The sequence below is a fragment of the Carlito syrichta genome, unplaced genomic scaffold (genome assembly GCF_000164805.1).
Source record: "Carlito syrichta isolate Samal-C Ts95f unplaced genomic scaffold, Tarsius_syrichta-2.0.1 Scaffold295139, whole genome shotgun sequence".
Lineage (NCBI taxonomy): Eukaryota > Metazoa > Chordata > Mammalia > Primates > Tarsiidae > Carlito > Carlito syrichta.
This window is the reverse complement of record NW_007239235.1, coordinates 780,709-805,297: the sequence shown is the minus strand read 5'-3', so window position 1 is coordinate 805,297 and position 24,589 is coordinate 780,709. Positions and strand designations below refer to the sequence as shown.

The window sequence follows — 24,589 nt, the reverse complement described above, 5'->3', positions numbered from 1 at the left end:
CATTCCATTGTATATATGTACCACTTTTTCTTTGTGCAGCCCACTGTTGATGGGCATCTGGGTTGGCTTCATGTTTTTGCTATTGTGAATAGTGCTGTGATAAACATATGTGTGCAGTTGTCTTTTTGGTAGAATAATTTATACTCCTTTGGATATATACCCACTAGTGGATTGCCAGGTCAAATGGTAAATCTATTTTTAGTTTTTTGAGAAATCTCCAAACTGCTTTCCACAGGAATTGCACTAGTTTACTTTCTTACCAACAGTGTATAGGCATTCCTTTTTCTTCACCTCCTCACCACCACCTGTTGTTTTTTGACTTTTTGGCAATAGCTATTCTGACTTGTGTGATATGGTATCTCTTTGTATTTGATTTGCATTTCTCTGGTGATGAGTGATGTTGAGCATTTTGTGTGTGTGTTGGCCACCCATATGTCTTCCTTTGCAAAGTGTCTGTTCATGCCCTTTGCTCATTTTTAATGGACTGATTTGGTTTTTTCTATCGGTTTGTTTGAGTTCTTTATAGATTCTAGATATTAGTCCTGTGTTGGATGCATAGTTTGCATACATTTTTTTCTCTACCATAGGTTGTCTATTTTGTCAATGGTTACTTTTGCTGTGCAGAAACTCTTTAGTTTAATTAGGGCCTATTTGTCAATGATGGTTTTTGCCACATTTGCTTGCTATATTTGCTTGAGGTCTTGTTCATGAATTCGTTGCCTAGACTGTGTCCAGAAGCGTGTATACTAGGCTTTCTACTAGGATTTTTATACTTTGAAGTCTTACATTTAAGTCATTAATTCATCTTGAGTTAATGTCTGTATATGGTGAGAAGAGGGGGTCCAGCTTCATTCTTCTGCATATGGTTAGTCAGTTTTTCCAGTACCATTTGTTAAATAATATGTTTTTCCCCAGTGTTTGTTTTGTTAACTTGGTTAAAGACGAGATGATTTTAAGACAGCAGTTTTATGAGTTCTCTATTATGTTCCATTGGTCTGTGTATCTATATTTGTTCTAATACTATGCTTTTATAGTTACTGTAGCCTTGTAGTCAAGTTTAAAGTATTTTTGTCCATTTTTTAATGAGATTATTTGTGAATTTTTTTGTTTGCATTCCTTGTATATTCTGTATGCTAATATCCTGTCGTATGAATAATTTTAGGCACCATTTTAAATGCTTTGTTACAGCAGTAAACAAAACAGATGAAACCCCCTGTTGTTATACAGCCTGCATGCTAGTATTATATCTGGCAAATAGCTGATGGATGAATGAATGGATGGATGATAGAAAAGTAGAAATGTCCTCCCGGGTGAGAGAAATACAGAAATAAAGAGGCCAAGACAGGAATACATATTACATGCTGTCAAATCAATGAAAAGGCCATACTGACAAAAGTGGAGAATGAGTGTGAGTGAGAAGAGAAAAATGAGCATTAAGATTAGAGAATCTTAAGGCTGTAGACCTTGGCAGATGAATAGACTTTTTGGATAGGTGGAGAATGAAGCAAAGATTATGCCAGGCAACATGACATGGTGAACAAACATTCAAAGATAGGAGTGTAAAATACATGTTTAAGGATGAAAACAGGTGACCTGGCTGGTTAGAGTGAAGGATTTGTATAGGACAATAGTGAGGAAATAAAGCTGAGAAGCGGTTAGGGAAAACGTACCAAGCAGGTACAGTGTGAGGCTGTTCTATAGGAATTGAACCATGATCTGTGTTGTTCTGGTGCTCCTAACTAGTATAATAAGGCAAGAAATAGAAGGCACATTGCATGGGAAAGAAAGAAATGAAACTCTACTCATAGACAATATGATTGTTTTAAAGGGAAAATTCAAACAAATCTACAAAATGGCTTATAGACTACCTGAATGTAGCAAGCATGTGAGATACCAAAATCAGCTGCAGAAGTTCTGCTTCCAGCATGTGGTTATGAACTTTCCATAGAACTGCTCCCGGTGAAATTGGGCTAGACGAAGAATTCTCAGATAAAACAGAATGCTCCAAACCATAAAAGAAAAAGATGGATAAACTGGACTTCATCAAAATTTAAAACTTTTGCTCTTCAAAAGACACTTAAGCAAATGAAAAGATAAGCCACAGAGTGGGAGAAAGCATTTGAAAATATGGACCTGATAAAGGATTTGTGTACAGAATATAGAAAGAATGCTTAAAGCTCAACAAGAAAACAACCCAGTTAAAAAGCAGACAAAAGATTTGAACAGGCATTTCACCAAAGAAGAAATGCAGATGTCAAATAAACAAAAGATTTTCAGTATCAGTAGTCATTGGGGAAATGCAAATTAAAACCACCATGAGAAACAAAACAAAACAAAAAGTCACCATGAGATACTGGGACACATTAGCATAGCTAGCGGTTTTTTGAAATGACAATACCAAGTACTGACAAGGATATAGAACACCTGAAACTCTCATATATTGCTGGTATGAATGCAAAATGGTACAATCACTTGAGAGAACAATTTGGCAGATTCTATAAAGTTAAATAAAATTTACCATACAACTGTATGCCTATGTGTGTAAGAAAACGTGTTTATAAAAAGATCTGTATGTGAATGTCTCTAACAACTTAACTATTCACCCTCAACTGGTGAATGGATAAACAAATTATAGTACATCCATAAATTGAAATACCATTCAGAAATTTTTTTTTATAAAAGAGCAGACCACTGATACTTGCAATGCCATGGGTAAGTTTTGGAAGTATTATGTTAAGTGAAAGAAGACAGATACAAAAGGCTGCATAACGTGGGATTCCATTTACGTGACATTTTGGAAAGCCAAAACTGTAAAGACAAATCAGATCTGTGGTACCAGGAACTGAAGGGTGGGGGAGGTGGGTGTTGGGAGGGGATTGACTACAGAGGGACACAAGAAACTTTCTGGGATGATCGGAATGTTCTGTGTGGCTTGGACTGTGGTGGTAGTAGCTGTACCATTTTCTACCTTTTTCAAAACTCAGAGAAGTAGCTGTATACCTGAAATGGGTGCATTTATGTATGAAAAATCAGAGTATGTTTTAGAATGGATTTTCAGGGCGTTTGGGTTTTTTCCCCTGTGGAATACAGTGATTTAGATTTTGGAGCATAAAATTTCGGGGTCAGACTGCCCAGACTCATGCCCCACCTCCTCTGCCTGCTTTACCATGCAATCCTGAGCATACTACTAAACTTCTCTGAGGCTCTATTTCCTCATTTGTAACATGAGGATTATGACTAAATGAGAACACAACCATTCTTGTAAAGCAGTCAGTGAATGGTAGTGCTGTCTTTGTTGTTGTTGTTTCTTTTTTTTAGAATCGTGTCCTTACCATCTCTGGATATTATGCTCTGTGCTAAATGCTGGCATATGACCAGCATGACCAGATATCAACTAGTGAGCAAATAGATTCTAAAAGATCATTCTAGTTGGGCATCAGTGTTCTAAAGGAAATAGGCACTGATAATACAGACCAGCTAGAGGAGTACACCCTAGAGAGGGCAATGAGGGAAGGCACTCGAAGGAAGTGACTTGGAGTTGAGACTTGCAGGGTAAGGATGCAGAAATCTGGGGGACCTCATTGTGGCCAGTGTACCTGGCACTAGAAATAGAGAAAGGAGGCCAATGTGGCAAAAACATAATGAATGAGGAGCACATTGGCATGAGATGAAGTCAGTGGACCCGGGTAAGAAGTCTGGCCTGAATTCTGTGTTTCATGGGAAGCCAGAAATAAGTTGTAAGAATGGGTCTGGGGTGATCAAATTTCAGCTAACAGAAGCCCTCAGTTGCTCTGGGGATAGTAGACCATAGAGTCACAGAAGTGAAGAGAGACTTGTTACTGGTCCCAGTTGATAATTGCGTGGACCAGTGTGGTCACAGGGGAGGTAAAGTTCTGCTGTTGCCCAGTTAAAAATGAAGACTGGCTACCATTACCTACAAGGCCAGTTAAGCCGGGTCTGCTTTTCCAAGCCTCCTCCTTTTGTGGATCACTGGTCTCTCAGCCCTGCCCTGTCTTTGCTCCTGTTCTTTTCTACCTGCCTTTTCCTGTTTTCTCTCTTCTACAGCTTTTGCTTATTCTTTATGTCTTTATTTCATCTTTGAAATGTTCCCATCTTCGACTGTCTACATGCTTCTTCACCTTCCATTTTGTAATTCTTTGTATACATGATTCATTATCTGGGAAAGTAGCAAAAGAGACACTAGGACATGATCCCTGAGAACTAATCCTCACAGCCACCACCAACAAAAATACATTTGTTTAGTCTGGTTGCCGATGCTTAACATGAAGACAGAATGAAGTAAACCCTGCAGGGAAATAGAACCCCATAGAATTTCCTAAGAGTCTTCTCAAAAGCAGAATGGTTTGAATGCCCAGCCATCTAAATATAGGCTTTTCTTTTGTTCCTTCTTTTAACTTAACTCAGTGATTCTCAAACTCTAGTGAACATAGTCATTATTTTCCAGAATTGAATGTACATAACCTTGCATGTACTTTACAGATGACTTCAGGGAATTTTGAAGGATAGTTTTGAGTATATAGTTTCACCTTAGGGCTGACCTAAATAAACTGAATAAACTGCAGCTCCACTGTGCTTCATCACAGTGAAAATGCTTCCAGTCCTATTACAGCTTTGATCACCAGTCATGCTGTTTGCCTGCTTTTTACTGAGCTGCCTTTTTCAGTACTGTTTCAGATGATGGAGAAAGTAACAATCAATGTATTATTTAATAAACAAGGATTAGTAAGATAATTATTTTTGCAGTGGTTACAGTAAAAGCCTTTTGCATTTTTAAGCAAAGTAGAAGTTTTCTATAACTTTTTGATAATTCAAGTTGGAAAACCTTTACAGCTAAAATTCCATTTAATTTAATGAAAATAAAATTATTAAATTGCATTATTGTTTCATCTTTCCAAAGAAAATACAGAGGACAGTACTTAAGTTTTAATCTGTTGATTACCTATATAAAATGTCAATTCCATGTGTCTGAGATATCACTTGTTTAAAAAAAAAGATTGTCCTATTGTATTTGAGAAGATGTTGAATTTCCTGTTTGCCCCAGCTGTGGAAAGAAAAGACATTTTCATACTAAGATGACATGTTTAAATTAATCCTAAAACTTCCAGGGACACAGAAGTTATTAGGTATTTTGATTGTCTATTCCAGAGAACACCGTGGCCTTATAATAATTGCAGGTGGTTAATAGAGATGTCATTTCGCAACCTCTATTTACCAAATGTAATTTCTGTGGAAACACTTGACCCCATGGCTTTCTACTTTTTACTTCAGCTCTCGGGCCTTTAGGATAGAATTATTTATCAGTCTTTAATGACCTGAGGGCCACTCGGTGAATTTGAATACACTGTACATCACATCACTTAGGAAGCATCCCAGATGCACACGGATAAATCTGGAGTTGTGGTTCATTTGGCTAAAGAGTTCTTGCATCTGCATCTAAGCAAGTCTGGAGAGAAATGCTCCAGAGGGGTCATAATGGAGCTGTCTTACCCGCTATCAGCTCCTCACCACAGACTATCTCTATTAACGTGGAGCCAATCCACTTTATCTGTCCCCCTTGGGCTGTCAGCACAGCCACATCACTGCTGTGGCTTTTGGTAGTCTGGATGCACATGTTGGCAAGTGAGACTTGTCATAGGCAAAATCAAGAAGCAGTTTGTTTCTGACACCTCTGAGCTACTTTATTTCTCTGCCAGTTTTATATCCTCACTAGTAACTCTCTGCCCTTACATGGCACACAGGTGTCCAATATCCTTGAACGCCTTCTACTTAAGCTCCATACCTACTTGCAATACTGGTCTTAACCGGATAAATGTATTTGATAGTTTTAGGATGGTCAAGGGAAGAGGACAGAAGAAGAGGAATGCTTAAAAGTGAACGTCTCCAATATGCCTTCCTAGGCTGTACTCAGTTCTCCTTGGGAGAATAAGACCCAAGTATTTTGCCCCAGCAGATTATAGCTGCCAGAGTCCGACACGCACAATCTTTGACTGTTGTTAGGGACTCTTGGGACCCCTTTTCTACCTTATGGTCTTCTCTGTTCTAAGACCTGGAGACCAGCTGCCTGAGAGCAGGTTGTTAGGCTTAGCCCCTCTGTGAGGGCGCTTCCAGCACCTCTTCCAGCCCCGCTGCCCCACTGGGTCCTTCTTTTCTGACAGGTGGTCCTTGTAGCTCAGACAAAAGTCTAGTGAATCAGCTGCTGCATCAAGGTAGACTTCTATTTCTAGTCTTTACAGCCAGACTTCTGTAAAGTGTGACCACTTCCCACTTTATCAGTTGCAGTCTGGCTTTCAGCCTCACTATTCATCTCTTCTTTTCTCTGTATTCTCACTTCATTTTTCTCTCTCTGCATATTGGCCCTTCTGATTACTCTTTCACTTAAATTGACACATCATCAAGATAGCAACCTCAGCCTCAGCACCCCCTCCCCCCGGTCCTCCCCCTGAGTTCTCTGTCCCAGTTCCAAGGCTTATGAGAGAAAATGTGATTACCCAGGCTTGGGTCCGATAGTTCATCCCTGGTCCAGTACCCTGAGGCGAGGGAAGGGGGTGTGAGAACAATTAAGCATTAGGATGGGAATGGGGGGAGCAAAAGTACCTAAGACTACTCCTTCTGGGACAGCTTCCATATGACTTCACCTTGTACTGGCCAGACATGTATCTCAAGCACCGATTCTACTGTGTAGCTTCCTGGCAGTAATCCACCTCTGCAGTTCCTGACACACACACATTATGTCAAATTCTTTCTGTGTGTTATAGTCAAAGCCTAAGGAAGAGATTCTTAAATAATATTTTCTGAGTCTTATATTTGCCTCAGATGTACAGAGGTGTTTCCTCTTCTTTCTCTTCTTCCTGGTTTCACTGTATTTGGCAGCTCTTCTGAGGGATTTTTTCTAGTTCTATCAAAATTGGAGTTTATGTTTATGTTCTCGTTGTTTTCAGCGAGGACAGACAGATACAGGCACCTTTAATCTGCCATCTTGATAAACTTGAGGTCCTTTATACTTAACTTTCTAAATTATATTACACATGTATTTTTTTAAGTGACACCCTTTTTAAATTAAAATTAATTACCTAATTAAAATTAATCACCTAATTAAAATTAATCGTTCTTAAGACTGTCAACGCCCAAAGTTTCTTCTAAATATTTCAGAATTAAATAATTCCCTTCTTGTATTCAATTAATTTATCAAGGATTTTTTGAGCACCTGTAATGTACCAGCACTGTCAGATTTTGTTTCCATTGTGCTCAAAGCTTGACAGTCTAGGTGAAAAAAAATTAGCCAGATGCACAAAATGCTCAACAGACAGGATGAGGCAGAACATAAATATGTGGTTGAATGAAATGAATAAATTGATGCAAACAGGTTCTCTAGGAGGTCAGACAAAGAAGATTTGAAGACAGAGTGGACAGTGAAAGCTTTCTACAGGAGGGGGTCTGAGCTGGGCCTTTCCTCTTGTTATTTTGAAAGACATCTATATTCGTATTTTGATTATGTCTCCTTTGGATTATCCATTTTCCAGCTTGGTGACACTAACAGGGAAATAATACATGTCAGCATTAGTTTTTCCAACTTAATGGATCAGATGAGAGTGATCCATAACTTGTAAGCTTTAGGTGTGGGCTGTAAGCAGGAGAGATTGCACAGCAAGAGCAGAGCGAAAGGTTATTTAGAGAGGATAAATTTAAACACTTGGAATCGGGGTCAGCCAATATCTGGTTTTGAAATGAATGATGAAGATTGAGTTTTAGAAATGAAATGAATGGATTGTTTAGTTGGCATTATTAACTTAAAGAACAGGGTTTAGCGTAAGTATTATAGGGATTTAAAGGAGACATTTTTCAAATTTACTGAAGGTTTTACCAGTAAGCACTTAAGCAAATGTAAACATTTTGTGGGCTGCAGGGGAGCTGTGAATATTATTCATCAGCGAGTCACACTAGTCTAGAAGACGGGTACCCGACCAGGAGAAAAAGCTCTGCAGAGTTTCTAAGGATTGTTATGATTAGTCTCGGTGTGTATATATATTGCTAATGTAATAAGAACATAAACATTTTATAAGTCTAGAAAAAAAAAATTTTAGTGTTAACCAGTGATTTGAAGTAGTAGGAAGAAGGAATTTGGCCTTAACTTAATAAGAGTGGTGTTAATGTATAGGACTCTGTTCCTAAAAAAATTATTTGCTATTATGAGCCATGGTATAAAGAAAAAACCTTTTTGCACATATCATCATGTTTAGTCACTACAATGGGTGAACAAGAAGCATGGTGGGATTTTCTTAAAGTTATACCCCTTTCCCTCATCATGAGACAAAAGAAAGTATTTGTGACTATTTTGAAGCATTGTGAACTGTAAGGCAGTCCTAGGGATGGGGATTCTTCAGTTCCCATGTCCCTTTCTATAACCAGAAAATATCCAGACATTCTAATAAATATAAAGAGATAAGTGTCATATTATAGTAAATAAGTCTTCCACTTGGTAGCCAATTAAAATATATGGTGGCTCACCCAGCGAGTCAGTGCTGGAGTGGCTGTGAGTATATACCACTGCACTCCAGCCTGGGCGACAGAGTGAGACTCCAACTCAAAAAATAAAGAAGTAAAAAATAAATAAAATAAAATATATGTTATAGGAGCAAACACCTTTTACTAATAATCTAGCATCATTTAGTCTAATGTCCCTTCACGTTGATTTCTCTCTTTTCACATACGATGTTGTGAAAAGATTGTATATGATCAAATACTTTTACCATTGGTTGGTTTTATGTTGTGGTAGTTAGGGAAACAGTATTCTCTCTTTTGCATGATTTGTAAGAGTTCATTTGGATACATTCTTAAGGACAAAAAATACAAACATGTACAGAGTTGCTACACTAGAAAATAGATGGCATAATGAGATGGGCAACCAAGGCAGCAGCTCATATTCACATAAAGACTAAGAAATGCTATGAGAACCTGAGGACAGACATAGAGATCAACCATGGGGAGGGAGTCATGAAGGCGAGAGGGGTGAGCAAAAACATTCTGGGAGAAAAGATTTTGATGTCTAAGCTGAGTCTTAGAGGATGAGTAAGAACTGGCCATACAAAAGATTGAGAGGAGTGTGGGGAGAGGGGCCAGTTCTAGGGCAAAGGAGTTACATTCACAAATTAGGTAGACATTCTTCACAGAGGAAATCTTTTACCTAGACCAGAGATGGCAAAACAGCAACCGACAGACTAAATCCTGAAGAGGCATTTTTTGTTTGGCCTACTGTGTCAGCCTGGTCCCTATAGGCGTCTAGTTTGCAAACACTGTCCTTGACAAAAGCCTTGGCTCCTAGGGGGAGGTGAGGAGATGGAGTTAGAGGTCAGCACCTGCATCCCTGGGTAGCCGCACATGCATGCACCTCCCAGGTAGTCTGTAAAGCTGCAGAGACAGGTAGTTTTATTTTCCAGCCTCATTATTTAATAAATTGTGTTTTACTAACTCTTTAAAATTCATTGACCCTATTTTGTGCAGGTGAACAGAGCTGTTTTTTTAGAGTATCATAAAACTCTATTAAAAATGGACTATTATGTTAGAAACTCTGATTTTCATGGATGTGGCAATAAGAATCATCTCTCTGAAAATTCTAGTCTTTGTACAAATTATCCTTAAGATAAGCTGAACTGGTGTAGCATAATTCAAGGGTCGCTGTGTGCTCCTCTCTGAATTAGAAGGCTGAATTTCAGGGGTCAACATGGGAAAGGTTCATTTTGGTGTGTTTTTGTTTTTACAGTGAATGTTATCTTCCTTCTGGATTAAAAGATTTTTTCATTCAGTTTTTAAAAAACTCATTCAGCTCTGCTTTTTTTCCTTGGAAAAAGGTTTTTTGTAATATGATACCACAGTCTTCATGTGCTGAATATAATTATGTCAGAAATGTCTTTTATTCTTGCATTTCTCTTAAACATGCTTTAAAATTTTATTTTCTTTTAAAACAACCATTGTGTCCTCATTTTCTTCACAATTTCCTTAAGTTCTAAATTTACATCAATTATCTGCTACTATGGTATCTATAGCTGGAGACTTGTTCAGAAATAGAAAATGCCTAAATAAGATTCTGGGGAGACATTTTCAAAACAGTTATCTGTAGAGACTTTCTCTAAAAACTCATTTCAGACCTCAAATGTGGGATTTATGCAGGAAATTAGAATTAAATTGGCTTGGTTTGATTAAGGTTTTACGTTTTCTTTTGTTTCTGAAGAAAGGAAATTTTATTTTGTAATTTAAACATCATTCTGAAGGAGTGACCAAGAAGTATGAAATTAATTTTTCTCTAAACCAATTACCTGCAGAACTGCTCAAAATATAAAGCTTTCTTGATGTAATATAACATTTCATAGGCCTCCCTGACACATTGCTTAACAGAAAGGCCACATTTTTCCAGGAAGTAATTTAAAAGTCAGGTAATTTAAATTATATTTATTAAGTGCAATAAGTAGGCATCAAATTAAAGCTTGTATTTCTCTTATTTGTTCCTGATATCTGTAGAAAAGTCTACTTTGATAGAACTAGGTAAAGACTGGTACTTAGTAAACAAAGCAATGTTATATCTTAAGGGAGAAAAAAATAATTCATAGAAAAATGTTGAAAATCCACCCCCCCACCTCACTCTTAGTCAGTTAGTTTCTTTTCTATAGTAGCCTTGGGCAGGAAAGGCAGAAGTAGAAAGATCCCAAGCAGTGATGCTCAGTAGAAAGATATCTCAATTTAAAATGTAATTCAGTTTTGTATATGAGTTTTTAAATAAATCTCCATTCAACCCTTACCATGAATCCTGAACCTATTTGCATGAGTGAGTGAATGAATATAAAAGAATTTTTTTAGTTCAAGAAAATTATTAGGTCTTTTTCTCCCCACCCCCATCAAATGGTGCTATTTTTCTTATTCATACATTTATTCCATGTTATTGAAAATTAGAATGTTTTGTGATATTATCACACCTCATTCATCTGCATTTCTGATCTTTCCTATATAAATTCACTGTAGCAAGAATCAGTCACAGAGATGCAACTCCTGTGTTCTTAATAAAAGTTATTATAGCTACTGTTGTCAAGACACAAGTACACCAATCAACGTTTATGTAAAATGTTTATACATGATCAATGTAGCTTTTTCTGGTAGTCCTTTTTGTAATTTGGTATAATAAAATTAAATTCTAAATAAAAGGTTATACTTGAAAATAAAAAAATAGTTTTATATCCATAAGTCTTAACATATATTCATGTCTTTATACATTTGAAAAAATCAATCAAGGGAAACAATTTATTACAAGTTTATCACCCCCTACCTTCAGCACAATTTAAATAAGTCCTTCCTATATAAATTATTCTGTCTCATTTCATCTCTTCTTTTCACTGTAGCTGATTTTACAGTTGGAGAATGCATAATACTTGTGTATGTTTAATATATGTCTTCCTTTCTAGATTAAACTTTCCAATTTTTTCATTGCTATATAATAACACTTAGCATAGTGGCTGACTGCATAGGCACTTAAAATTTTTAATGAATCATTGAATGAACAAGTGAACGCTGTGCTCATTTAATGAACCCTTTGCTATGTACTTTATTTACATTATTGTATTTAGTTTTTAAGACAATTCTATTAAGTATCTCTCATTTAAAGATGAAGAGTCTAAGGCCACCAGATTACATCGTTTGCTCAATATCACACAGCTAAATGGGGGAACCCTGCCTTTCCTATGGTTTTGTTCTTGAGGCTTTTTGCCTAAGCAAGTTTGATTTGAGTTTCAGTCTATCTTGCTACCGCAAGAACCCCAATACACCCCTTACTTTACAGTTGAGGAAACTAAGGGCCAGAGAAGCTAAATAAGTTACCTACTTTTACATGGCTAGTTAGCATCAGGATCAGAACTAGAACTTAGACCACCCAATTCCTGTTCATCATGTCTCGTTATGCTATCATCAGGAAACCAGAATGTAATAGTAATAAAGTATATTAAAGCATTTGAAAACATTTTTGTTATGAAAATGTTCCAGCAGACCCAGTAGTATAGTACAGTGAACCCCAACATACTCATGACCCAGAATGAATAATTCTCAAGACTTTTGCCACACTTGTTTCATCTCTTCCTCAGAGTATTTTTGATGGTCAAAACACTTGTAACTGTATGACATGACTCAAGCAAATCAAGATAGGTAGTACAGGCTGGTCAAGGGTCTATGGATACACCTGAAGTTCCTCTTCTAGGTGATAACAACCAGTTCCCAGTCCTGCGTTCTTTCACTGGAACATGTCAAGATGCATATATCAAAGGACAGCTGATAGTGAATGACCCACACAGGCCAGAGTCAGCGCTGGAGTGAGTGGCTCATGTTGCTCAACACATGTGTCTTGGCCAGATGGGGACTGACATCACATGGGTAATGATAGTAGTAGTTCTCGAATCTCAGTAAGCCTCCAAGTTACCTGGATTCCTAACCAGTTCTCAGGTGAACTGCTGCTGCTGCTCTGAGAGCCACACTTAGTATCATGGGGTAAAGGGTAAGGGTCTACCTGGAAAGCCCAGCGGGGTCCTCTCCCCTAAGGAAACAGCCCTAGGGAGCCTTTCTCCTCTTCATCTTGCCTCTGGAAACCAGTTGTTAGAGTAGCACTCAAAATGGAAGAGAGCTAGCTGCTAAGGAATTTACATGATAAAAGGAGTAAAAAGACTAATAAAAAAGGAAAAGACTTTAAACAAAACATGTTAAATAAAGAATAAATGATAAAAGGGGAAATAACTCTCTGCGTGTCAATGTGTCTCTAGGTTTGGGATACTTTCCAAAACCCACCTAGGAATGGGAAGAACAGATGAATTTTTTGATCAAGCGCTGAATGGTTTGATTAGGAGAAAGCATATATAGGGTAATTGACCTAAAATGACAAGAAATCAGTTCTTAACAGAATTGCCTTTCAGACCTTTGAGATTTAGCTCTGATCACATTTTTGAGCACAAGGCAGAAAATCAGAGTTGTTTAACTGAGATGAGAAATGAACACTTTTTTACCTTTTTCTATCTCAAAAAATAGATCTCTTTATTAAGACAGCTAAACTTCAATAACTTTAATATCACATGGTGTTTAAAGATTTCATGGTAAATCAAACTTAATAACCCAGATACCATTTGATGTATTTTCTCTTTATCCCAGAACTGTTACTATTTTTTGTCCTCTTCCTACTTGCAGTTTCAGAGTCCTTTGCTTCTTTTAGCGATGTTTCATCGTATACAAAGATTCTAACCAAAGACCTGTAGTTACCCCATTGTTTTTTTAACTGTTTTCTTCTGCCTTATTTTAAACAAGACTGCAGGTAACTTGCAAAGGTATGTGAAGTGTGACAGAAGACTAGGGACAAAGTAGAGCCAAGAATAATAGAGCTAAAAATGCAAACCATGATCACCCTCATGTCATCAGACCAAAGAGCCATTCAGTGAGAGAGGCAGGCCTGCTCTCTACTGATCTGATTTACTCCACCAGTGTATTAGGAAGTTTGGAAGATAGATTAAAGATACAAACTAGCTGAAGGCTGTTTCTTTGAGCATTTGGTGAAACTTATGTGGTGGTGCACTCACGACTCTTTTTCTTCAAGAATGCATAATGTGAGCCTCTCTTTTGAGGTAAATAAATGCACGCTTGTCTATCTTTGCTGACCTTCACATGGCAGGCAGAGTGATCCTTCCAAAAAACAGATCTGATCACTTAATTTTCGTGCCTAAAAAGCAGAGAAGACGTCGTTGAGTCTGCATGTGCTTCTCTGCTCTCTTGACACCTCCCACTCTCATTCTGTTCTCCAGTATGTAGAACTTAAACTTGCTGTGCTTCTCACCTTCGGCCTTCTCACATGCTGTTCTCGCTGCCTGAAATGTTCCTCTTCCTTTTCTGCCCTTCTCCCACCCGTCCATCAGGCCTCAGTTTAAACATCATTTCTTCCTGGAAACATTCCCTGTCCTTCCCCCAACACACATTTTACATTATGTCTCCCTGTCAGTAGCTCTTGCCTATTGAACTGTTGACCACTACAGTGTAAGTACTCACAGGTCCAGGACCACATCTGTCTTACCATAATATATCCTGGGTCTGTCCTTTGTTTTTTAAACTTAGTGTATTAATCTCAGGAAATGCAATAGAATATGAGACTATAAGTACAACGGGGTAAACTGAAGGAGCTTTTAAGCACACAGGAGGCTACTCCCAGCTGATGATGACCAGGCTAAAAAGACTTTAGCCACCCCAGGCCCTCAGCAGATGCAAGAAGTAAGAGGCTCTGCAAGTTGTATTGCACTAGTGCCTACTCGCAATTTTTGTTTTTGTTTTGCTTTGTTTTTAATGCCACACCCAGTGTTGATACAGATTCTAGAAATAGGTACTCTCGTATACTACTGGTGGGAGTATAACCTAGCACAAACTGTCTGGAGTACAGCCTGTTAGTGCCTGTCAAAATCTCTTTAAAAATGTGCATATCATCTGGTTTAGAAATTTCACAGCTAGGAATTTATCCTCGGAATTTATTCTAATCAGATCTGTGAACAAAAGTCTGTCCATAAGGTATTTATCCCAATATACTTTCTTATTTTTAAAAATGGAAAACTATTCAACGTCCATAAACAGGCATGTTGGTAGAATTAATTGTTGTATATCCATAGTATAGTCCACTATGTAGCTATTAATGATGATGATATAAAAAAGATTCTTATTGGCATGGTGGAATTATCAAGATATATTGAAATAAAGCAGGGGAAAAACACAATTTAGTATGTTTGCAGTGATTTTTTTTACTAGATTCATCATTGGAAAAAAGCTAGAAAAATATCAACCAATATATTTTTCTGAATAACTAATTTCAAATTCTTTATGATTTTTCTACAGTTGCAGATTTTCTGAATTGAGCATATATTAATTTTATAATAAATGTTTTAGAGAAAATGAAACATCACAGGAAAGTAAACTTCACACAGTTTGCAACTGGAGTACTTTTGCACATAACACAAGAAATTTCTGAAGCCCACTGATTCAGGGCTCCTTGTGCCAGGAGGGAATAGCTTCCTTCAGGTACCTAGGTGCTGAGAATATCCATGACATCTTGGGTAAATAACTACATTTTTGTTTGCATGGCTTGTCAACTTACCAAATTTTCTTTTATGCCCTTGAACATATTGCTTTAAACACCAAAATTGAGGCTCATGATTTTTTGTGATTTCAACAAGGGTCAGAAACTAAACTTTCACATAAAATTGCCTATCTCAATAAATTAAATTCATGTGTGCTTTCTTAAAAGGGCTTTTCATAACACTAATACCTTTGAATCCAACTGGCTTCCACAGACTTTGGGAAAAAAGTGAACAACCTTCTTCTTTTTAACACAAGGGCCAATTCAGGAAAAATAAAAATGTTTATCAGCCACATTTTTCTTCTACACAAAATAAAACTAGCTTTTTAGAGTCTCATAGGGGGAAAAAATCATTTTTATAAGCTATAAACTACCTATTGAAAGAAAAACAACAGTTATAATATTTGTACTGCTTTTTAGCTATCTAAATTCTCCTTTCTGGGCATATGGGAGATGTAACAACACTGACACATCCTTGTAATCTTTCATCTGGAAAATTATATTGTATGCTGTACTGGGAGCTAGGTGGTCCCAGGTCACATGATATTACTCTCTTGAGAAATCTGTTTCAATAAATGGTGAGGAGCAAATAGGAAACTGAGGATGGAGGAAATAGAGACAAGTTATGTGTGTAGTCTGTTTCATAAGGATTTTGACTTTGAAGAGTGTTGAAGCGAGGGGTATTATCTTGGGGGAAATATGAATAAAGTAATTTATATGAGGATACAGGAGGTCAATAGACAGTAGAGACAGAGAGAAAAAGAACAGATTAGGGAAGAGATTTAAAAGAGCAAAAGTAGAGAGTTGATCTTTAAAAATGAAGAAGACAGCCTGTTTTCCTGAAATGAGAGAAAGGCAAAAAAGTAAATCTGAGGACATTTGTCACTGTTGTGTAAGAGAGAAGAACGTCTGTTAAGGAGTAATATTGGCAGCTAGAGTGAAGCTGGAGCCTTGAGAAGGTGGGAGAGGAGTTAAAACAGTCATTATAAAGAAAGAGAATGGAAATCAACTCCAGCCAGGCACCAGCACCGTTAAACCATCCTTTTGCAGTAGGGCCAGTTAGTATGATTGTAGGGCTTTCCCCAGCAGGAGCAGAGACAAGAGATCATTGAGCAGATTCAGAAATGGGTGTCATCAGAGTGAGAATGATAAAAGGATAAGGCAGAGTGAAAAATTGAGGGTTTGGGTGTGAGTATTGTGGAAGTTACTGACCATGGGATTCAGAAGAGATGGCCCAGGCAAAAGCAGATGGATAGTCACCCTCAGGTTAGAACATGTACTAAGTAAGATGTCTCTCAGCTGTTGTTCTTGGTTCTTCTGACACAAGCACCTAGACTGGCAACATTATATGCTCTTTATCCATTAAGCCTCCCATTCTGAGTGGTCCCAGGCCTGAGAGGAAAGAGTCACAGTGCTGACCCCAATAGCAGAGTGGGAACCAGAATTCTCCATCAAGTCATTTCCATTTTTTATATTCTGTCGCCCTGGTTTCACTTGGTACTACGTTTTCAGCCACTAAGCTCTCCTGCTCCTCCAAGCCTCCTCCTGGCTGAATTCTGACTTCTCATAATCCTACAAGTTGGTATTTTTCCTAGAGGAGCAGTCTCATAGACACAGGGCTTCTGTCCTGCCATGGTAACACTGCAACCCTGTAGAAGGGTATTATCTCACATATGTGCATGGAGGGTAAAAATTGCCTCTCCCAGGGACTTGGCCATTGCTAAAACCAGAGCACCCTAGAAGCTGCATGCTGGTGACTCTTGCTTCCCAAGAAGCACATGTGGAATCTGTAATTGAGAGGTATCACTGGACACTAGACAAACATACTTTACTGAGAGGTCGAATTATGACTTCTGCAAGGAGAAAGCAGGCTTGAGTAACCTCCTTAGGTTTCTTAAGAAAGAATAAATAAACATGCATATAAGCAAGAACTAGTAGATCCAATTTATCTAGACTCTCAAAAAGTCTTTCACAAGATTCCATACAAAGTCTACTTTTAAAAGTGGGCTTTCTTGAGAAACAAGTTTATAATCATCATTATCACTGTAGAGTTTTAATTGACAGATTTCATTTCCACATATAACACTGTGCCATCTCCTCTTAAAGATCCCGAGTCCACAAACCCCGTGACAGCACTGGCACCGCGCAGCAGCCACCCAGTGTTTACTCTCATTGGGAACTGGTACCATGCTGGGCCTGTAATTTATTACAGATATTGCAATTATAGCACTCACTGAGGCATACCATTATTATTCCTTATTGCTAATTAAGTGATGTTTTAAAATAAAGCATAAAAAAGGGGTAGAACTGCTTCCAGAATTAAAGTACTATTTTCTGCTCAAATCTTACAGATTTGTGTTTTAAGTGGTTTGTTCATGACCAACCCTAAAATGGAGCATCCTCCAAAGGAGACATCATCTCAGGCCTTACTTCAACCCTATGAGGAAGAGATAATCTCTCTCATAGAGATGTGGAGAGTGAAGGGTCAGAGCCTATATTTAAATCTGGGGTGCTCTGACCTCAACTCCCTTAACAACTTTACTCTCAACTGGCAAACTCAAGGCGAGCAGCCTTGCAAACACCCTTCCTTATTTTAAGTTTCGTGAAGAGGATTCCCCATAACAAGGAAGAAACTACCTCACTGAATAAGTAGATTGTGCACGTTAGCAGCTCTGAGTCTAGGCAGTGTGATGGAGTTGAGCTAGGAATGATTACTTTATGTTCTCTGCTCTTTTCCAGCCCATTGCTAGCTGTGTCTTTTGCCACATGTTGTGCTGTTCCAGGAGTGGCCCTCCTGACCTGGGGCGTGAATCCACTCACAGGAGCCCTGGGGCTCTTCAACATCTTCCTGTATACCTGCTGTTACACACCACTGAAGAGGATCAGCATTGCCAACACATGGGTTGGAGCTGTGGTTGGGGCCATCCCACCGGTCATGGGCTGGACAGCAGCCACTGGCAGCCTTGATGCTGGTGAGTGTCCTGTGGTGTGGAGTGTCACATGAGCTTGCGCTCCTCAAGAGGAGGCATTTCCTCTCAGAGCTGCAGTACTTGGTAAGATTCATTTTATCCCACGCTGATTCTTTTGGCACATGTGCTGATGTGGCAATCCAAAGTACTGTGGACACAAAGCTAAAAGCAGTACTACACTGGCCTACAGATACACATGACATACACTTGTAGGGAGTATCTGAGAGAAGACAAAGGAAGTAGTGCTACCTCAGCCTGTGACTACAGATAGAATAGACAACAGTACTTGAAACCATGATGAGAATCACAAATCAAGATAGGACTGACCAAGTCATTGACCAAGTCCAGGCTATGGAGCGAGTATCTTGACCTAGCTTCCAGTCTCCTATCAAAGGGGGCTCACTTCCCTGACAGGCCTCCGTGGTTAGCTCTTGAGTCCTGTAGAACTGGGTTATGTTCCCCTCTTATGAAAGAACAGGTCATTTTCATTAGTTTTGATTTTATTTTATATGATTTGCTTAAATTGTTCATGCTGCCTACAATAAAACCATTGAAAGATTTCTACAATTTTTTGGTGGTATGTCACAACTAAATTTGCGGGGTGAAAATAGCTCATTTTTACCATCTGTAAGGGAAGTTTCACAGTCTAATTAGTCAAGTAATTAGTGTTTTTGACCAACACTTAGGAAGGAAGTGGTGAGGTTTCCTGCAATATATGTAAGTACATATTTTTCACATGAAAGATCAAAAGGCAGTTGACCATAAACCATTACCCTGTAAGCCACATTTTTAAAACTTTTCATAAAAGCTCTTACACTCTGAGTTGGCAAACTTACAAATGCGATTACACCTTTACCATGATTGTCTCTTAGAACGGTTTTAATATCCTGTAAATGTTGGATTTTAATGAATCTACAAATATAATGTTCTAAAACGTATGTGCTCATTTGCTCTGTGATAAACCCAGAGCCCTGTCCACGTGGGAGGCATTACCAGCAAAATAGTGGAGAGCAGGAACACTGGGGCCAACTACCTGGCCTAGGACCCAACTCTACCATTCGTGAGATGTGTGCGCTTTGCAGCCAGTCTTGGCCTCTGTCTGCCCCAGTCTCCTCATCTCCCACATGGGACTAGAGATGGTCTCTCCTCCTACAGTTGTCATGAGGATGAAATGGGTTGTTGTTTGTAATATACTGGATCATAGTAAGAGGCTCGGCTTATGATGGATAATGCTGCTGTGATTATTCAGGAGCCCTTCTTCATCCAATGGGGGGACTTGTCCAGATCACGAAAGCGTGGGAGATTTTATTAGCAAACTCTGAGTGATGCAGTTGTATCCCCTAGCTGTTGTTTTGAAGGCTGTGAGGGGCCTCCAGGCCTGGTAGAAAGAGTGCTGGGGTCCATATCTGAGGTCTGTCTTAGGTGAGGGAACAGAGGATGGAAAGCCTGGGCTTGGCATCCCTGGGTAGATGACATTTACAGTTCACATTCACACCCGCACACTGCGAACCCTCCCACTCCCAGCCACATTCCTCCCCTTGGTTCCGCCCGGAGCCCAGTCCCGACTTGACCCAAATTCCCTCTTTCCCTTAACCTGACCGTCTTGTCCTCTCTCACTCCCCTCCAAACCTGACATTCGAGGTAGAGACCATGAAAGAGGGACTCCCTGGGCCCTGCATCCTCTAGTCCCCTTCCTCAAGGATGCTGCCCCATTTCAGCACTTGAATTCCTGCGCTGAGCCACCTGCTAGTCCGATGGGGACACTCGCATGTCTGAGGAGTGCCCAAACCCTATTCAGTTTCCTCAAGTGTGACACAAAGGAACAAGGCACTAAAAATGACCTTTTCTGTCAGCAAAGTCCCAGATAGGGCCAGGGGTCAGGGCCATGTATTACAGCCTTAGCAGCAGGTATCACAGGAGACTGGTCAGGGCAGTCCAGTCCTGGGCCACAGAGAACTTGGTCACCACTGTTGTCACCACTGGGTCCCAGGTTCTTGCTGAGAGGCCCTTGTCATACTCCCAGGGAACTTTCTTGTGAAGAGGGCCTGTGTGTATGTAGGCTAGAGTTGTAGCCCAAAAAGCCAAAGAGACAAAGAGCTTTGCAAAAGTCCTCTCTTAGGAATGCATATTCATTCAGATCTTTTCTTAGGAGCATTTATTTGTTCAGGGACAGTCTGGATTTGACTAAACTGCGAAGTCATATTTAAAATAAAATTTTTAAAAATACCTAGTGTAGTCTTTCTGTAGTCCAAATTTAGTCGTGAATACAAACTCATTAATGATGAACACTAAGGGCAGCCTATCCCTTAACGAGGTTGCAGTACATATTTGTCTTAGAAAATAAGATCCCCTATCTACTAAAACAGAGCCTGGTATAGCACAGAGCAGTCTGAAAGATTTGTATGTTCACAAAGAGAAATTTCCTTGGCAGTTTTTGAGGTTGACTTCTGTTACAGTCTATCCCTTTTGACTCTTAAAGATGCATCGCAAGGCACATGGTAACAATGTGGCTTACTGTCCACAGAATCCTAACTTATCACAGATCAAATCAGATCAAATCATATGCCTAAAGCCTTATCAAGATTATACAGAAATAATACTGCTACTTTGCATAATGTTTTAAACTGCTTCAAAAAAAGTTTCAAAACATTAATTTAATAGTGCAAACTTGAGATAAATAGTAAATACTTGAATGAACTGAATGAGCAAATCAGTGAATTCTGTTTTACAGATGACAAAATCTAAGAGACTGTATTTTAAAGATTTTTATTTCAGGGGTTTTAGAAGCTGATTTCAATATGGTTTTATATTTTTTAGTTATCTTTGAGAACCACCCTTTTCAATATGGTAGCCACTGAGCACGTGTGGACATTTAAACTTAGGTTTAAACTAAATAAATTTAAAAATTCAGTTTCTCGGTCCCACAGCCATATTTCAAATGCCCCAAACCATGTGTAGCTAGTAGCTACCATATCAACGGCTCAGATGTAGAACATTTCCATTACTGCAGAAACTTCACCTAGACAGTGCTTCCCAGTTGGAAAGACTGATAGCCTTATGAATCTATATTCTGTCTCCCTTTCATGAATATGTACTTTAAATAATAAGGCCGTACCTATGGTTTCGCTAAAAGTCTAAAATGATATTTCTCAAACTTTAGTGCATATCATGATTACTTGGGCTTGCTAAAACATAGATTCCTGAGCCCTGCCACCAGAATTTCTGATTCAGTGGATCTGGGGTGGAATCTGAGAATTTTTAACAAGTTTCCAGGTGATTCCAACACCCCTGATCCAGGGACTACACTTTAGGAACCACCAGTCTACAAAGACACAATCAGAAAGAGCTATAGCCATTAGAATACCTTGGAAGTATCTAGGGATTTGGGCAGAGGGCATGGGCAGATGGTATTATTTGAAGTATACTAATGGTGTCATTAGCATTATTCACAGAGGTGGTACTTCTTATCTGGGTTCTTATCTTAGGGGGCATGTATGGTTGGAAAGAGCCCTTCTGCAAAAAAAAAAAAAAATGACCAAAAAGATTTCCTTTCCTCTATGGTATCTCCAAAGCATTTACTCTTTGAACCTCCAAAGATTGATCACGTTGGAGAAGCCTTTGGAATTCTATGTTGATAGAATAGATAGATAGTTATAAAGAGAAACAGATAGAAGGTGGGATGGGTACGGACACAAGGAAGCAAGAGAGACTAGAAAACCATCCACTCAACTGAGCAGTCTCAACTGTTTATGAACTGGTTCCGTAATAGCTTCATTGTGCAGGTGTCTGTTGAAGACCTACTATGTGCTAGGCACTAAGAGATACAAACATAACTAAAACCCCATGCCTGCCCTCATGGAAATCATGTCTCACCATCTTCAGGGAGAGGCAGACAGGTAATCAAATAATCGAGTGATCTGAGAACTTTAGCAGTGTCTTCAGGGGGCTGTAGGCTCTCTTAACTTCCTTCCCCCACCCCAAATTGGTTTAAAAAGACTGGAGAATGACTTCTGAATTAAATCATGACCATTTTACTTGAGGAGAAAATGTGCTTTCCAGGAAAAGAGAGGAGCAGGTACAAAGGCTTGCAGGCCTGAGAGCCAGCACAGCTCAGTATGGTTGGGGACTTGCTCTAAGATGAACTGCCTGGTGAGGAATTCATACTTCATTCAAAGACAATAAAGACCCCTTGGAGCTTGAAACAGGAGAGCAGCAGCATCACACTCAGGATTATTTGACAATGTGCTGCAGGTTCTCCATGGTATTGGAAAATCAGTAAGTTCCTGGAGCCTGCTTGTACTGTCCTCCCAAGCCTGTGTGCCTTCGCATACCTCCCACCCCCTCTCTCGACACTTCCTTTCCCTCTCCACTAGGGTTCTACCTATCCTAGACCAGCCTCCCGCCCTCTTTGTCCTCTCTAGTCAAAATTTCATCTTTTAAGTGTTTTGTGAAGTGTCAGTCTGATAATCCTTTGAAAGTACAGCTTGTTACCACCAAAAAATCTCCAAGTGGGAGAACGGATGAAGGATTTATGTTGGAACGGAGGTAGATCCGATTTAACATATTCCTTTCCAAGCCAGGAAATATCCAGCACTAACCTTTCAGTCACTCAATCACCCTGATCATGTATATCTTTGCAAAGACCCTTCCTGGGGCTCAGTAGATGGTAGTCAAGATTGGAGAGGAAGCAGCTTGACTGATGACTGAAATGGAAATACTATAGCCCCATGTATCGAAAACCCAACTATACTTGGAAAAAGAGCTATATAAAGAGGATGAGTAGCTATAAGAAACACTGTGCATTCAAGGCAGCCTATGGCCCACAGTGATCCGCAGAGCAAGGAAATGTGATGCTTGGAAACACCTTTTCCCCTTCTCAGCATCAGTCTTTTTGTGGTTTTTGTCGTGGCTACGGGGCCAGACTAAGACCTCTAGAGGGCCTTCACACAGAGAGATTGTGCTGCCTTCCTTCCTCCTATAAAGACATAAAACATACAAAAAAGTATAAGGATATCCCACGGGATTCTGATTTTTGTTCCCATAACTACTTTGATCTTTTAAATTGGAGTTTCACTCTGTCACCCAGGCTGGAGTGCAGTGGCATGCTCATAGCCACTGCAGCCTTGACTTCCACCTCAGCCTTCCATATAGCTGAACTACAGGTGCATACCACGATACCTGGCTAATTTTGTTTTCATTTATTGTAGAGACGAGGTCTCACCAAGTTGCCCAGGCTGGTCTCAAATCCCTAGTCTCAGGCAATCCTCTTGCTTCTGCCTCCCAAAGTGCTGGAATTATGGATGTTAATCACTATACCCGACCTTACTTTGATTTTTAAAAAATCAGATAGTGAAAAAGAACTTCTTGTTCCAGATGCCCAGTGAGTGATGTGAGTAAAGCAGGTACTTGATCTGCCCCCTTCAGGAATCTGGCACTGGGTGAGTGAGGTAGGAAGTGGTGAGGGGGTTGAAGAAAATTAAACAGAGTAGCAGATGGAAAATGTAAAGGCTAAGCAAGTGCGAATTGTTCTTGATATTTGCTATTTTATAGCTACACATTGAACTGGAAACAGCTCAGCTTTTCTCCAGGTCGCAGTGCCAACGGTTTTCAGTCCAGCGCTCACTGCAGAGTGCTGTGCTGCGAAACACCGGGCTCAGCCAAAGAGTGCTCTTTATGGCTGCCTATCAGGACAGCAAGGGCCGTGCGACTGGGCTGCTTCTGTACACAGGAAATAACTTCGTTTTACAAAGGCCTTCTATCTATAAAGGTAATCATTACAGTGGGGTTTTACCTGTGTCCTTTTTCCTCTGAGCCTCAGATTTAGGTCTTTTCCTCCCACCTACCTAATTACCTTGCCTTTATTTATTTATTTTTTTTTATTAAGCTAAACTGCTGTTAGCAGGAAACATTAAAAAGACTTCCCAGCTGAAACTCAGGAAGGCAGAATGAGAAGGCTGCTTTCTGCTCCCTGGTCTAGCCAGCTTGCTGTCTTAGGACGTGCAGCACTTGGTTTGATTCTCCCCACAGGGAGCAGGAATGACCGAAGTGACCTGCTAGAGCCCCAGTGAAGAAGTTCACTCTACGGAGGTGGGGGGAGGCACTGCAGCTAAGTGCCCAGCTGGCGGTCCAGCTCCAAGCGGGCCTGGAGCCACAATCATTAGACCTCTCATCAGTGTTTACCTCCAGAGACTATTAGTGTATCTCACAGGCAGTGGGTTAAATCCCTTCCCCCTCCTTCTAGCTAAGACTACCTCTCTTTCCATCGCCCGCATTTCTTAGAAAGGTTCAGATACTTTTGCCTTTTCTAAATTTGAATAAATGCCATGTCTTGGGAGTTTATGGCATGGGCCTCTATAATGACCATCTTGTAGGGTTGATTTGTCAGTTGACTTTGGTTTGTTCTTCACATGTTCTGTGGGAAACATTAATTATGTCAGCCAACGTTTAGTTACAAATGAGGACTTTAGAAATG

The 24,589-nt window shown here is 39.5% G+C and overlaps 1 protein-coding gene across 1 annotated transcript in view; it reads left to right on the top strand.

Moving 5' to 3' along the window:
• The window catches only part of LOC103256739 (protoheme IX farnesyltransferase, mitochondrial), a 103,197-nt gene that overhangs the window by 69,824 nt on the left and 8,784 nt on the right, over nt 1-24,589 (top strand). The window contains exon 3 of the mRNA XM_008054508.2: nt 17,888-18,120. Within this exon, the coding sequence (XP_008052699.2) occupies nt 17,888-18,120 (233 nt within the window). The remainder of the gene's footprint in view (nt 1-17,887; nt 18,121-24,589) is intronic.